This window comes from Python bivittatus, unplaced genomic scaffold (assembly GCF_059951505.1).
Source record: "Python bivittatus isolate LINGU-HERP-01145 unplaced genomic scaffold, Pbiv_v1 ctg000700_np1212, whole genome shotgun sequence".
NCBI classification, from domain to species: domain Eukaryota; kingdom Metazoa; phylum Chordata; class Lepidosauria; order Squamata; family Pythonidae; genus Python; species Python bivittatus.
In genome coordinates, this window is record NW_028277098.1 from 72062413 (window position 1) to 72078996 (window position 16584).

The 16584-nt window shown below is 36.9% G+C and overlaps 1 protein-coding gene across 2 annotated transcripts in view; it reads left to right on the top strand.

The window, feature by feature from the left end:
- Positions 1-4: 4 nt before the first annotated feature.
- Positions 5-16584, top strand: part of CEPT1 (choline/ethanolamine phosphotransferase 1) — a 42126-nt gene continuing 25546 nt past the window's right edge. Inside the window, exons 1-4 of one of the 2 annotated variants that reach the window (XM_088154533.1) lie at positions 5-141; positions 3294-3370; positions 3627-4028; positions 11965-12112. In XM_088154533.1, coding sequence (XP_088010659.1) covers positions 3690-4028; positions 11965-12112 — 487 coding nt within the window. In that variant the 5' untranslated portion in view covers positions 5-141; positions 3294-3370; positions 3627-3689. The remainder of the gene's footprint in view (positions 142-3293; positions 3371-3626; positions 4029-11964; positions 12113-16584) is intronic. The other variant, XM_007428684.4, reaches the window with a different exon arrangement.

The window sequence follows — 16584 nt, forward strand, 5'->3', positions numbered from 1 at the left end:
GGGTGTCCCACGCACACCCCCTGCTCCGTTAGATGCCTGTTTCAGTCGCGCGCCCTTCCTAAGCAACCACGTAGCCGGCCTTATTTACGGCAGGCGCAAAAAGGACGTAAACGCGCCTCCTGGGCGAAGAGGCTGGTTAAGGTAAATGCCGGGTGTTCTTGGTGCGCTTCAGGATTGGCTTCATTGGGCGGTAGAAGCTTGGCCTCTGGCCGGCGTAGGGTCTCCTTCGGGTACAGCGAAAGAAGGCTGACTCATGTGAGTCTCTGCCTCACCTGCTGCGAGCATATTCGCGAGGGCAATGGTCGTCCTTCTTTTTTCTCTTACTGAGTCTGGAGGCTCCTGCGCAAGAGACAGAGTGTCTCTTGCGTTGCCTTGTTTTTCCGCTCAGAGAGGGGTGCTACCGTTTATGCCCTGACAGGCCAGCAGTCAGTCAGTCCTTGGAGGGAGCTGTGTAATTGGAGCAGGCGTTCTTCAAATGCCGCGGACAAGTCAAAACAACTCTCCCCTCCACAGAGATACAGAGTTTGTGTCAAATACAGTGTGGCAGGCATAAAATAAAGGTGCCTCGGCCGTATATGTATTTTCAAGATTGAAGTATTTGTCTTGAGTTGAGTTCAGATTTTCAACTGGTGGAGACCCATCAATGTCTCAGGCGAAGTCTGTTAATTGCAATATTATTTGCTTTCCTTTAACGAAAAACTGAAACTGGAATCTTGTACATTCTATAACAATAAAAATGCAATAAATGACTTATTTATAAAGGGCAAGACCTCCCACAAAGAGTTATAATACTTACTTGGAAGACTGCTGTGCCAGAGGTTTAGCCACTCTGATTAAGAGTATTTCAAGATTTTCTCAGTATTCTTATGCGGAGTGTTCTTATATGTAACTCACTTGAGGGAGTGTCAGAATGATTGCGAAAATGTATTTTCATTTGTTACGTTTTCTTTTAATTATTGCACTTACTGAGTGCCTTAGATTTACTCAGATAAGTAAAGTAAGCTAGTCTTTAAACAGTTCACTACAAAAGATACATCAATAAAATACATCATATAGAAAGAAATCAATAAAATAATTGTACATTAGTAGACACCAGTTCTAAATTTTCTTAAGCAAAATTTTAAAATGGAGAAACTGGTAACCTCAAACAGTTCTGAATATACAGTAGGCTATAAAGTTATTCCATTGTCTTAAATTTAGCTTGCCACATCTCTGAACAGAAGCTTCTGGAAGAAAAAAAATTTATTGAGATAAATAAAATTCCTAGGGCTAAATTATCCTGCTCAAACTAATCCCAACTCTTTATCTAAAAACAAAAGAAGAACAGCACAATCTGGTCCATAAGACATACTTTGCTGTGTTTAAGAAGAGGAAATCCAGCACTACCCCAACTACAGCTACTAAAAATTGCTGATGATCTTATCATTACAGAAATGCTCCTGATCAGGGCCCATAACACCTCTAACACCTGCCTTCCCGGCCCCTTTCTCTTTTGGAGTGCATCTGTACTGCAAAAAACCTAGAATGGCCCTAAAAATGATGAAGTGCATTCCCAGTATAATCCATAATATTTATTTCTACATATCAAATTTGTCATCCTAATATAATCCCTAATATAATCCATAAATAGTGCTTTCCAGGGAGTAGCAAAGAGTTACTGAATGTGGGCAGCGCACATTATTTCAATGGACGGTGAAGATTAAAACGTTAAAGCATACAGGATTAAGAGTTGCCTTTCAGTGAACAGAGGGTTCTGTTTGTGAAAATAACTAAAAACTAGTGGAGATTCCAGTAAGAAGAAGACGGACAGTTTACCCACATCCCGTGCTCCTCTGAAGGCTCCTCTCACCCAAGAGATTTTAGTGGTATTAATATAAAACTAAACACTTAAACAGTTTGGGAGGAAAGGACAAAGGCAATTCAGGGGAAAAGGTGAATTTGTAAAATTGCTGTCTCTCTGATCTCCTGTCCTGTTACTAGAACTCATACTAGTGGCCTAGGTACAAACTTTATGGAAAAAATTTTGTCCTATGGATTATTCTTATTCATTCTTCTTTTGTTTGTTTTTAATACTACATTGTCTTTCCAGAAGAATGCAGAGCATTTTATAAAACTAGTATAAAAACTATTATTTTTAAAAAAACATTCCTTAAGAGCCATAAAAGAAAATTTAAAACAAGTTTCATTTTGAAAAACAAAACCAGTCTGAAAATAATTTAAAAGGACGTCTGATATTAAGAACAGTTGTTATCATACAAAGCCTTGGATGAACAAACATGTCTTCATTTGTTGTCTAAAGGCAGATCGTATGAGGGTCAGATCTACTTTCTTCAGGAAAGAGGAGCATAGTTAGGAATATACCACTGTGAATCCCTTACTATATTACTTAATAATATAAATGTTAAATTTAAAAAAATCAGCATGGGTCTTGATTTTCTCCAATATATGAATGAAAATAAAGGATAGGAAGTATGCATTTGAAAGTGTTTTCATTATTAAACTAATCAATACTAAGAATTACTTTAACTGTCTGTTTCTAGTAAAAATCAGTAACAGTACTTTTTTTTTGAGATGGATAGAAGTGTTTAATAACTTTAAATAATGTAATTATTTTTCATTTTTATTCTTTATGATTATGGTTATTACTATCATTTAGATTTCTATCTTACCTTTTCTCCAGGAGCTTAGTTGTGGGTGTCCCTTCATTTTACTCCCACAACAAACCTGTAAGATAGGTTGAGCTGAGAGAAAATGAGTGGCCCATAATTACCCACTGAGTCTCCATGAATAAGTGTGCACTTAACCCTTGGTCTCCTCAGTACAAGCCCAGAACTGTATCCACTAGACTATACTGCATTTATCAAAAAATAAAGGAGTATTAAAGTACTAAAGCTACTATAGCTTGTACAGTGGTGCCTCTAGTTACGAACTTAATCCGTTCCGTGACTCTGGTTGCAACTCGAGTTGGTCTCAAGTCGAGGTAAAGTTTCCCATAAGGTTCAAAGTAAATACGGTTAATCCATTCTGCCCTCCGAATTTGGTTGCACCACGAGGCAAATTTCCCCATAAGGTTCAATGTAAATACGGCTAATCCTCCCTCCGAATTTGGTCGCACCCCGAGGTAAATTTCCCCCATAAGGTTCAATGTAAATACAGCTAAACAGTTCTGAAACATATGCATTTTATTTTTAAACCTCAAAAACCTTCCAAACGCCACAAAAACCTTCCAAACGCCACAAAACACACCAGAAATCTCACCGAACGTCTCCTTGCTACCGCGATCTCGCCCACAGGAAGCCGCGACCGCGTGGCAGCAGGGAAAATGGCCGCGGATCCGGTTCGTAAGTAGAGGCGGAGTTCGCATGTCGAGGTAAATTTTTGGGGCCGGAGCTGGTCGTATCTTGAAAAATTCGTAAGGAGGGGCATTCGTAACTAGAGGTACCACTGTATTTACTTACATAATAGTAAATAGACCAATGTTTTCTGTCCCTATACATTTTTTTTTAACACTGCTTGGTTTATTTACAATATTCTGGACTTTCAGATATTGTACTTCTGACTATTGAACACTTTAGAACTTTACAATGTTTTGCCTCTTATATTAATCTAAATACTTTCTGTTCCAGGATCTTATGTTTCTTTACAACAGCTAAACTTTGTCAGATACAAACTTTAAAGCTAATAAATCCATGAGTGGGAATCGATCACTGAAGAAACGATGTGGGGAATTGCAGCTGGAATCCCCTGCACGCTATGGTCATGTTCCTTCTACAGGATGTACATTGAGCAAGTTGATTCAGTTGCCAACACCACCTTTATCAAAGCATCAGCTAAAACGATTAGAAGAACACAAATATCAAAGTGCCGGACGGTCCCTACTTGAGCCCCTTATGCAAGGTTATTGGGAATGGTTAGTGAGAAGAGTACCAGCCTGGATTGCTCCTAATCTGATTACAATTGTTGGACTGATAATAAACATCTGCACAACCATAATATTAGTGTTTTACTGTCCAACAGCTACTGAGCAGGTAAGTTAAGATCTCTGATACTTTTTTGTGACGAAAAAGGAAAAAGTAAAAAGAAAGGAAGAGCTGCAGCCGAGGCAATGGTCAGATAAGAGAAATCTCAGCCCAAAGCAGGAATGGGATTTGAGAAAGTGTCTCTGACTTGACCCTCCCTAGTTCTCTTTAGGATAAAGGCAGGGAGGGAGGGGGGAGGCACATTCAGAGTTGCAAGATTCTGTTACTGTAACCCTATAATAAAAGTAGTTTTAGTATTCATGACTTTGGCATTCAAGTCTGGTTTACCTCGAAGGACTGCCATCTTCAGATTCATAGACAAAATAATTGCTTGGAGTTTGTGAACCTGTTTGCAGCTTCTTAAGGCAGCTGTGTTTTGGTTGGTAACATGCAGCTGCCACACAATATCAGGATAAGATATAGAAATTTTAAGGAGTTCCAGACAGGTGCTACATTTACCCCTGCTTGCTATCAAAAACTTTTTGCCTTCCAATCAAAACTCCCTAATATATTTTATATGCCCTAGCGAATCAGCATTTGGCTAGTTATGCTGAGATACTTGTTCTACTGCTTTTACTCATGAACTATTTAACAGTTACTAAATAGGACTCCTAATCACAAATTTTCATGTGAAAGAGAAATAACTACTTATTTCTAAATGTTTAATCAAATAGCAATTTAGAATAAATACTGAAAGTTTGAAGGATCACTAGTTGTTATCTAGTTTACTTATCCTGTCCTGAGAAAAGATACTGTGCACCTTAGACATGCCTGACTGATGCTTGTGCAGAACATTTTTTTCTTAGCATCTCACAGCATTTTGTTTGCATTGGTAGGAAACTTTTTTAAAAATCAACCATATCTTCCATTGTTACATATAAGTGGCTAACTGCTTTGCTTGCTTTTTTTTTTTTCAACATGACTTTTTAAAGAAGACTAATTATACTTTTCTTTTTTAACCTTTTAAGAGATTAGATAATTTTTATAATTCTTCAGTGGATTTTTCATATATTCTTCATCCTCCACTGAATGTACAAAGCTGACGTACATATGCTATTTATGATAATATAAATGGAGGCTTATATACTAAGTATTTAGTATTTAATGAATGTTGATGATGTTTTTATCAGATCAAAAATTGTTGAATCTTTTTATTTGTTTTTTGACAGCATTTATAATCCATCCCTCTCCTAACAGACTATGGGCAGGGAATAACAGAATAGCAACAGTAACATTTAAAAAAACAAATGCAAAAACAATTCTAAAACAACCATATAATCATTCTTCCAATGTTAGACACCCAAAATCAACTAAGGACTGAAAGCTCTTTGGAATTCAGCTTATTTTTATGTTCGTCCTTACATACTTAGCTCTGATTTCCATATAACAAAGGGAACAGAAGCAAATTCTTATGAAGAGTCATTTTTTTCTGGAACAGCCCTCCCCAAATGCATCTGGCTCCCACCCTGGCCTTGTTCAGAAGAGCTCTGAAAATCTGGCTCTTTCTCCAGGCCTTGTGTTAGAATGAGTGGCATGCTTGATTGCCTTTAATGGTTGCTTTTCTTCTGGCATTTGGGGTATGTGTGTGTTTGTTTCAATTGTATTGTTTTTACTATATGCCACCTAGAATCGTTACAGAATTTGGTGGCCATTTCTAAAATGAATATATTATTTCTTTTTGCTTTACTTCAGCAAACTTTCATTACTCACAACAGACTATTAACTAGCCATTACCTTTGTACCATCATTTGCACATCCTGAAATTTCTCCATTTTCTCATACTTAGTAACCATTCTATAAAGGACAAATGCATATATTTGCTTTAGTTTTTTGTCACTCGTGTAACTTTCAATTGTTCATTCCATTTTTCCTGTTGAACACAGTTATTCTGATCTTTGGTAAATTTAATGCTCAGATCCATATTCATTGTTGCATCATGTACTCTATCTAACAATTGCTGCAAATCATTTGGGTTTTCAGCCAAAAATATAGTATCATCATCTCCATTCCAAAATATATACATTCATTTCTCTAACCAATATACCTCCAATGTCACCACCACAAACATTATTTATACATTTATCTATACATGTAAATATATTAAACAACCAAGAGTACATTATTTATCCTTGACTTACTCCCTACTCAGTGGAACCATTTCCTAGGTTCCATTGGTTCTTATGCATGCTTTACTTCTGTCATAGACACTCTTACTGCATTCAGCAACTGTCAACTTCTTCCATGAAAATGATCACATGGAATTTACTCAAAGAAGCAATATCTGTAGCAAACAACAGGATTAAACTGATAAGTATCATGGAATTTACTTATTAAAAAACAATAAAGCTTATTTTAAAATAATTACAGAGTTAGAAAAATATGGTAGTTATTTTAAGATAGAAAGAATTAACTTATCCTGGCTAGAAAAAATATCAGTGGTAAAAAAGAATATTTTACCAAGAATTAACTTTCTATTTCAAATTATTCTAATAATTGAGCCACCCAGAGTCACCCGTTGGGGGAGATGGGCGGCATACAACTTTAATAAACAAACAGTTGAAGACAAGGTACTAAATAAGTGATAGAGACAAGCAATTAACTTTGTTTAGACAAATAAAAGACTGAGAATTATACTTAAAATTTTGCAAGACACAAAAGAATGAGGAAGACTGACAGTACCAAATCCCAAACTATATTATTAAACCAGATGTCTCACTTGGATTAAAGACTGGATCATATCATCTTATTACTAAGTTACATCTGTTGAAAGAGGAGTCCCAGAATTTGCACAAATGTCTTTGATTGGATACAAACAGAAGTGTACACTCTGTAAGAGATTATTCAGTTACAAACAGAATATTTAAAGTATGGGATAAACACACAAAAAGAGTAAGCCATTTATTTTCATGAAGGTGAATGTGCAAAAAAAATTGATACAGTGGTACCTCGGGTTACGAACGCCTCTGCTTACGAACTTTTCGGTTGTGACCAGCTCCAGCCGCAAAAATTTACCTTGGTTTGCGAACTCCGCCTCTGGGTACGAACTGGATCCGCGGCCATTTTCCGCCGTGACACGTGGTCTGCGGCCATTTTCCGCCCATGACACATGGTCCGCGGCCATTTTTCCACCCGTGCCACGTGGTCCGTGGCCATTTTCTGCCCATGCCACGTGGTCCGTGGCCATTTTTCCGCCCGTGCCACGTGGTCCGCGGCCATTTTTCCGCCCTGCCACGTGGTCCACGGCCGTTTTTCTGCCCGTGCCACGTGGTCCGCGGCTGTTTTTCCACCCTGCCGCGCGGTCCACGGCTGTTTTTCTGCCGTGCCACGTGGTCCGCGGCCGTTTTTCCGCCCTTGACGTGTGGTCCGTGGACGCCGGAACGGATTAACGGTAATTACATTGAGCCTTATGGGAAAATTTGCTTCGGGTTGCGAACAAATCAGGTTGCGACCAGAGTCACGGAACGGATTAAATTCGTAACCCAAGGTACCACTGTAAATGAAAATATACAATTTGGGTAGATTGCAAGTCCTAATTCTTAATAAAACAAAAATGACATATTTCAACATTCTATCCTTGAGATGGCCTGAACTGCTTCACTGGTTCAATACAGATAGACCTCGTTTAGCGACTACAACTGAGACTGGCAACTCGGTCACTAAGTGATGTCACTAAGTGGAATATCATGTGATGCAACTGTGTTTCTGCTTTTACTTGAGCTTTCCTTTTTCTCTACTCCCCTGCCTTTTGGAACGCTCACCCTGGCACTGGGATAATTAGCAAGAAGGGAATTAATGTTTGTATTTACATTTATTGGAGAAAAAGGGATTACAAGAGAATAAGCAGGCACACAATGGGGGATACACATAGAAAGGAATGTGCTAGTGTTTGTCTAGCGCCCTGAGCCACTTAGGAAGCCAACAAAAGCTGAAGCTGTGAAAGTGAATAAAGTTTTGTCAGTTACTGGCAGCAGCTGGGAGTTGACTAATTAAGGTGACAGAGCTGAGCTTGTTAACTTGTGGTTAGCACCTTTTGGGGACGCACCCTGTTTCACAGAAAAGCAGCTTAGGAAGAGATTGTTTGTTTAGGCAATCTCTGCTCTGCAAAGGGGGTGGAAATGGGTCAGGCACAGGATAATGTGTACTAACTGTAATGGCAAACGTGACTGAGTGAGAGATGTTGCAAAATTTGTAAATGCGAGCTTTGGTTGCAAAGTTACTTTTTCATCACTTGTAAATTCGAACAGTTGCTGCCCGAGGCATTGCTAAATGAGATCTACCTGTATCTTCAAGTAAGCAGCATAGTTCAAAAGGTGTCATAAAAAACATAGTGGAATACTCAGTAACTTGTCCAGATGTGAAAAAATATAACATTCAGAACATCTGTTGGAGCTTATTTACAACTTGTTACTGAAATGTGACTCAGAAACCAAATATGTTTAAATATTTTATGATCAAATGGATGTAGGATTTCAACAGAACAATTGATGTGCAATAATGGGAATACCAATGGAAGACATATATTAAATCTACTGCAAATATTACACTCAGAAAACTGGCACAAGATGTTTTATCATTGGTACAGGTAGTCCCCAGTTTAAGAATGAGTTCCATTCCCAGGATCTGTCCTCAAATTTGTATGTAAGCCGGAACAGTATTTATGATACTGTACAAGTAGTATTGTGCAATTAACTTAAACCATTGTGTATTTAACTCGAATCATTGTGTCCTTAACTTGAATTTTGCTACAATAGACTCCATTCTTAACTATGGGTCATCTGTAAACTGGGCGTTCTTAACCTGGGGACTACCTGTACATTACTCCAGTGCTGATAATTCAGTTTCAAAAGCTACTGGAAATGCAGTAATCAATTGGATCATTTTTTCATATTTGGTGCAGTGTTGGAATCTTAACAATTCTGGAAGATGATTTGTTACAGAATGAAACAAATCTTAAAGGTTAATTTTCTTTCCCACCAGCTGTTTTGCTGCTAAACATCATCAAACTGTATATTCTTACAAAGTATACAAAGTTGGCTTTGGTTATGATAACAGGTGCCCAGACACTTTATGCCTCATAATTCTTTCTTTAGAAGAATGGCCAATCAAGTTGTGGAAATATGCATCAATGTGGGAAAAAAAGGCTAATAATTTAATTTAATTTGGAAACCATTTATGGATTATAATTCTCCACATGGACTTGTATCACATCCAAAATTTGGTTTCTGTTAAGATAAGGTTTTAAAATATTAGATCTTGCCTGATTTGATGCAATAAGGATAGGCTTTCTCAGACTAGAAAAAGAAATTCATTAACTCTTCTTTTTGATCAATGATTCTTATATTGGTTACTTCTGTTGATTTTTGAATATTGATTTGATTTTAATAATGTTTTTGAAGAGCTACATTGATGTAAGATCACCTTTACATGAATAACTACTTTAATGTTATTTCTAAAGGTTTTATTCAATTTTATATAGGTAGTAAATCTCTTTTCTGTTTCCTTTTTGCTCCTCTACCTCTTTTTCTTGGTTGCAGTTTATATATCTATATACACACACACACACACACACACATGCATGCACACATGCACACTGCCTCAACTCTTTAAGCAACTATCTGCAAATACCTGAATGCCCTCACGTGGCTGTGTACACCTAAGAGGGTAAAAGGATTTATGTGGATTTTTAATGAGGTTTAAATGGAACAGGAGAAGAAAGTAAAGGTGGTAGACTATAATTGGAAAGGACATTTTAAAGAGAAATATCACTGAAGTGTTATACAAAACTGAATGTATGTTGTCTTTTTAAAAGGGCTATAAAATATATGTTTAACCCTTTCCCTTAAACTAAGATATGTTATGTCTTTATTGGCTCTTATTCTTTCCTTGCCCACCACTAGCAATAAAATCTCACATCTAAAAGGTTTTTGCCAGTGGCAGATAAATTCTTACAGTCAGGTTCTGCAAGATTTTATTAATCAACAACTCTGTTATATGAATATACACAGATGTACCATGTAAAATGCATTTGAAGACATCCTTGTGATTACAGAACTCACTGACAGGTAAATACTTTGTGGCAGACAAAAAAAGGAACAAGAACCTCTTTTTTTTAAAAAAAGGAAAAGTCTTATTGATAGAGTAGTTCAGTGTTGGTACTAATTATGTTTGACCATAGGGCCTTTGCAATTTACTTTTAATCTTAGAAATGCTATGAAAAATAGATTTAGATGCAGATTTGATCAAATTCAGCTCTGAAAATCCCCAGAATAAGTTTTCATTTTTGTATCTTTAATTTGGCCACAGATGGATAATTTATATGCTTGACACATTTAGTATTCTACATCAGATATAATTGGAATACAAATGGAGGAATTCCCACTCTTGCCCCCATTTCTGGTTTGTTTGTTTTTTGATAAGGATCTAGCATGAGAAAAGCTATCAGATAGGAGAACTAACAAAACAAATACAGAGAAATAATTTTATGAATAAGTACAGTATATAATAATAATGCTTTATGTAGTGGACACATTTTTAAAATTGGAAGGCAGCCTAATCCTAAGCAGTCTAAAAGCTTGAAAGCTTTGAAAAAAATATGGTCTTTAAATCTGTGATTATGAACTCTAAGACTAGGGCATTTATAATGCAAACATATGTATGGTTACACAAAAGTATATTCCACTGAAAGTGAGGTTATTCTGAGTGTTAGAGCTATAGCCTATGTGAACAGTAATTCCTGTCCTACTGAATACTTAGGCTAACATAATTTATACTTAAATGCTTAAAATAAGAATATCATTTCACCATATTAAAGATTCAAAGGATGCTGTGGGGTCAGGAAGTGACCTTTTATCATCCAGATTATAGAATGATAAGATAGAAATAAAAAAAAAGAATCAATTCAAAGGCTGTTTCTGATTCTCCTGGGATGTATTATGTTTAATATTCAGAAATAGAAATAAATGCATTGGCTTTCATTGCTGTGCATTCTTAAACAACATCTAGGTTCTGAGCGTTGACTTTTAACAAACTATAGTGGCCTGATTCACATATAAAGCTATGCTATCAGCTGGTTTTCAAACTGTAGTGGTTGATTTTACTGTAAATGGTGTTGGGTAGTAAATGGTGTCAGTTACTCAGCACATGTAACACCACTACTCTGTGAGCTGCATTGGTTGCCACTGTGCCTCTGGGTACAATTCAAGATGCTGCTTGCCACCTTTAAAGCCCTTCATGGCTTGGGTCGGGGTTACCTGAGGGACGGTCTTTTCCCAGTTGTTTCTATCAGTCCAATCCAGTCCGGCAGGATGGGCACACTCCAGGTCCTGTTGGCCAAGAAATGCCAGCTGGCAGGGCTCAGGAGGCGTGCCTTTTCTGCTGTAGCGCCCACTATATGGAATATCCTTCCTCTGGAGATTAGGATGGCCCCGACCCTGCTGGCCTTTCATAAGGCCCTATGTCTGGGCCTAGGGCCCTGAGTGTGTGAAGGGTCCCATCTCCTGGTTGTGTTAACAACCATGGATTGTAACATTCTCCTCCGCTGCTGTGCGCATTTTAATTTTTGTATTGTGATGGACATTTGTTTTTATTTTATGAATGTTCTCTGGCCAGAGTCACTTGTTGAGATGGGCAGCCATACAAATTAAATAAATAAGCTGAAACAAAGCAAACTAAAAGCAGTGTGCAAATTCAGCAAATGTGTGAAATAATCCTTTAAATTACAAAACTTGCAGATGGTTTAGTTTTAATCTTAATATGACTTACTATAATTTCCTTTTGTATGCAAGAAACTTCAGAACTAGATATCAATAAAAGAGGGAATATTATTTGCAGTTTTTCATAACTAATCATGTAGTAGAATAGATTTTCACTATATGAGAATCATGCCTGATTTAAGACCTACACATTTATTTACATGTTGCTGCTTTTTACATACATTCTCTTTTAGGCACCTCCTTGGGCATATATTGCATGTGCTTGTGGCCTTTTCATCTATCAGTCTTTGGATGCTATAGATGGGAAACAGGCAAGAAGAACCAATAGTAGTAGTCCTCTGGGAGAACTATTTGACCATGGCTGTGATTCACTGTCCACAGGTACTGCACTAGATAATGCTCTATTAACTATTTTTTTAAATAATAACTTTATTAATTTTTTTAAAAACACAGTAAAAACTAACAACTAATATTAAGAAAAGAAGAAGAAAGAGATTATTAAAAAAAAAAGAATAATAAAGATCAAAAGTGCAAGAAAAAAAGAAAAGACAAAAGACAAAAAAAGAATTGACTTCCAACCCTCCTTGCAACAGATATAAGTAACACCATACATCAAACTCTTGCTATCAATTTACAACATAACTTCCATTGTTTCTATTAACTGATATTATTTCTAATTATCAAATCCATACAACATAATTTCATTTATTTCTGTTTCCCGCAAAAAGTCCAAAAAAGGTTTCCATTCAGCATTAAAATTATACAATGTCTTATCTCAAATCAAAGCCATCTATTTTGCCAGCCAACTCCATTGGCTTCACCATCCATTCTTCCATTGTAGGTAATATCTTCTCTTTCTACCTCTGTGCATATAAAAGCCTTGCTGCTGTTATCATATATAAGAACAAAGTTCCATAAGTTTTTTCCAACTGTTTATCCATCAAGCCCAAAAGGAAAGTCTTTGGTTTTGATTGAATATTAATATTTAAAATCTTCTGTATGCAAATATGTATCTCATTCCAAATTTTTCATTAAAGCTTTGATCCCCTTCAAGGGGTCCTCCAGCACCAATACCAAATCATCTGCAAAGGCTCTCAACTTATGTCTTTTATATATTTTTATATCTCCCCTCCCCTCCCCTCCCCTCTCCTCTCCTCTCCATTCAAAACTTCCAAAACTAAAATAAACAACAAGGGAGACAGTGAACAACCATGTCTCATTCCCTTTTGTATCTCACATGATTTAGTTAGGTCTCAGTTGACAATAACTTGCACTTACTGTGATGTATCAATCAATTTCACTCCTTTTGTAAAGTTCTCTCCAAAGTTCATATCTTCCAAAACTTTGAACATAAATGGCCAATTTAAATTGTCAAAAGCTTTCTCTGCATCCAAAAAAATTAATGCAGTTTTTTTTATGCTGTTCCAAATATTCTATAATGTCCAACACCATTCTAACATTATCTTTTAATTGTCTTTTAGGTAAACATCCACATTAATCTTCATGAATAAATTCTTGTAATATAACTTTCAGTCTGTCTGCTAAAATCATTGTGAACAGCTTATAATCATTATTCAATAATGATATTGATCTATAATTTTTAGAGTCAAATCTTGCCCTTCTTTAGGTAATAATGCCATATTGGCCTCCTTCCAAGGTTCTGGAATCCCACCTTCCACCAATATAGAGTTCATCATACATTAAAGCAATTGTAGAATTTCATCCTCAAAATTTTTGTAGTATGATCCCAGAAGCCCATCTGGTCCTGGTGCTTTACTTGGTTTAATCTGTTCTGTAGCTTCAGATACTTCCATTATTGTCACAGGTCCATTCATAATCTGTCTTTGGTTATCTAAAAGCTTGGGAAAATTTTGTTTATTAAGTAGTTATCTATTTGCTCCAGAGAGAGTTCCTGTCTTTTATATAAACTGATGAAAATTTTTTAGTCTCATTGTCCATTATTTCAGTATCACCTTCTTGAAGTTTCATAATCATTTTCTTTTCTTTCTCCTTCCCTAATTTATATGCCAACCATCTCCCTGGCTTATTTGCAAATTCAGGTTTTTTATTTGACATAGTTTTTTTCCAATTCTCTTACTGATAACATAGATAGCTGTTGCTGTAAAAGTTTAATTTGGTTTGAAATACTTAACTTTAATTCATCCTCTTTCCTCTTTATCTCCTCCAAAATAGCTTGAATTTTCTCTTGATTCCTCTTTTTGAACTCAGTGTTATGCTGTATGAAATACCCTCCAATAAATGTTTTGCTTGCATCCTAAACCATTCTCAAGTCTGTACTTTTATTTAGATTATTCTCAAAAAATTCTGTTATTGCATTCTATTAATTTTTTTACAATCTTTCACTATCTCTTCCTTTTGCAGCAACATTTTATTTAATGTCCATCTGAATGAATTTGATTTTCTTTTAAAAGTCCAACTCACTGGGTTATGATCAGAAAAAGTCTTTGGTAAAATCTCTGCTTTAGAAGTATTAACAGCCAAAGTCTTTGAAACCCAACATCTATCCTTGAGAAGAATCTGTGTCTGTCTGAAAAATAAGTACAGTGGTACCTCTACTTGCGAACGCCCCTACTTACGAATTTTTTGAGATATGACCAGCTCCAGCCCCAAAAATTTACCTCTACTTACGAACTCGCCTCGACTTACAAACCGGATCCGCGGCCATTTTCCGCCCGTGCCACGTGGTCCGTGGCCATTTTTCCGCCCGTGCCACATTTTTCCCCCTGCCGCGTGGTCCGCGGCCATTTTCTGCCCATTCCACGTGGTCCGTGGCCATTTTCCCGCCCATTCCACGTGGTCCGTGGCCATTTTCCGCCCGTTCCACATGGTCTGTGGCCATTTTCTGCCCGTTCCATGTGGTCCGTGGCCATTTTCCACCCGTTCCACGTGGTCCGCGGCCATTTTCCACCCATTCCACGTGGTCCGTGGCCATTTTCTGCCCGTTCCACGTGGTCTGTGGCCATTTTCCACCCGTTCCATGTGGTCCGTGGTCATTTTCCGCCCGTTCCACGTGGTCCGCGGCCATTTTTCTGCCCCTGACATGTGGTCCACGGCCATTTTTCCGCCCTGCCGCATGGTCAGCGGCCGTTTTTCCACCCCTGACGCGTGGTCCCCGGACGCTGGAACGGATTAACGGTAATTACATTGAACCTTATGGGAAAATTTACTTCGACTTGCGACCAACTCAACTTGCGATCAGAGTCACGGAACGGATTAAGTTCGTAAGTAGAGGTGCCACTGTATATTGTTTAGAGTTGCCATTTTTCTGTCTCCATATATCCGCTAGAGATAAATTGTCCATCAAATAAGAAAAAGTCTTAGATAATTTACCATGATTCTTTTTAACTTCTTTCTCTGATACTCTGTTCAGTTGTAGGTATACCACTTCATTCCAATCTCCCATCAGGCACCAATTTTCATAAGAAAAATTTATCAGTTTTTCCATAAGACATTTAAAAATTTTTCCTTTATCTTCATTTGAAGCATTAAGTCCCAAGATTAATGTTTTAATTCAACTTCTACTCCAACAAATCTATGATGTTCATCAGCCAGTACTAATTTTGATTTTAATTTTGGGTTAACATATAACACTGACTTTTTTAGCCCTGCCGAAATAAATTATTTCCCCAAATTCTTGCAAATCAAATATTTTATGTCCTTTTTTCTAATAGGAGTCTCATGTAAACAAATTACATCTTGTTTAAGTTTTTTTAAATGATGAAACACTTTTCTTCTCTTTTGTGAAGCATTTGCTCCATTAATATTCCACATTAGCCATTTGTAATCCATAATTAAGCCAGTAGTTTAGAAAAGTCTATACCTGTGGCACTCAACTCAGAGTCCTATTTTTCATCTTCCTCCTGGACTTGTTTGTTTTTTGAGATTATCTACTCATCTTCCTCCATTTGCACCTTCTCCAGGTCGCCTTTAAATTTTTCCAGAAACTCTTTGGCTTTAAGAACAGAATTCAGTCAAAATCTTTTCTGTTGGAAAGTAAAAATCACTCCCTCCAGTTTATCCCAATGAAACAAAATCTTCTGTTTCAATACCTCCATCAAAAAAAGTAGTGCTTTCTCGTTGTAAAATTCTGGTGGGAATTTCTTTTAATATAATTATATCCACATTGTCAGTCTTCAATCTAGTATTGAAATACCATTGCAAAACTTGATCCCTGGTCCTTTTCTTTGCAAAATGTACTGATACATCCCTTGGTACATGTCTTATTGCTGCATGGTGTGGATTTACCCAATACACCTTGTCAATCTCATCTTCAGCTTTTTCTTCTCCCAATTTAAAAATTCTGCCAATGCTTGAACCACCCTTCTTCTAATATCTTCCCCTGAAATTTGCTGCTGCAATGCTGTCTCTGCTATTTCGAAGACACCCAAGCCACCATTAATCCTCACTGGAAGTCTCATCTATTAAGTAATTTATGTGAACTAAAAGTTTTCTAAAATCTGTTGGTGGTCTAATAAGAATAATTTACCCTGGTTCTATAATTCTCATCCATTTGTCAAAGCTTTGGTAGTATTTTACAAAGGATCTAGTTTCATATTAGCAGGCTGCAGCCTCTAACTGACTTTGTTTGGGAAGCTAAGCATAGTTGGGCCTGGTTAGTACTTGCATAGAGACCCCCATGGAACTCTAAGGCTATAGGCTAGGCGGGAGAGTCACAAAATCATCCTGGAATAAGGCAGTGACAAACTATGTACCCATCAAGACTCAAGTTTAATGCAAGGATACCCTTACCTTTTTAATTTCATAGTAAGTAGTTTAAATCTTAGTTTAAGACTGAAGTGCTTGAAATATTTGAGTATTTAAATTTCCTTAAA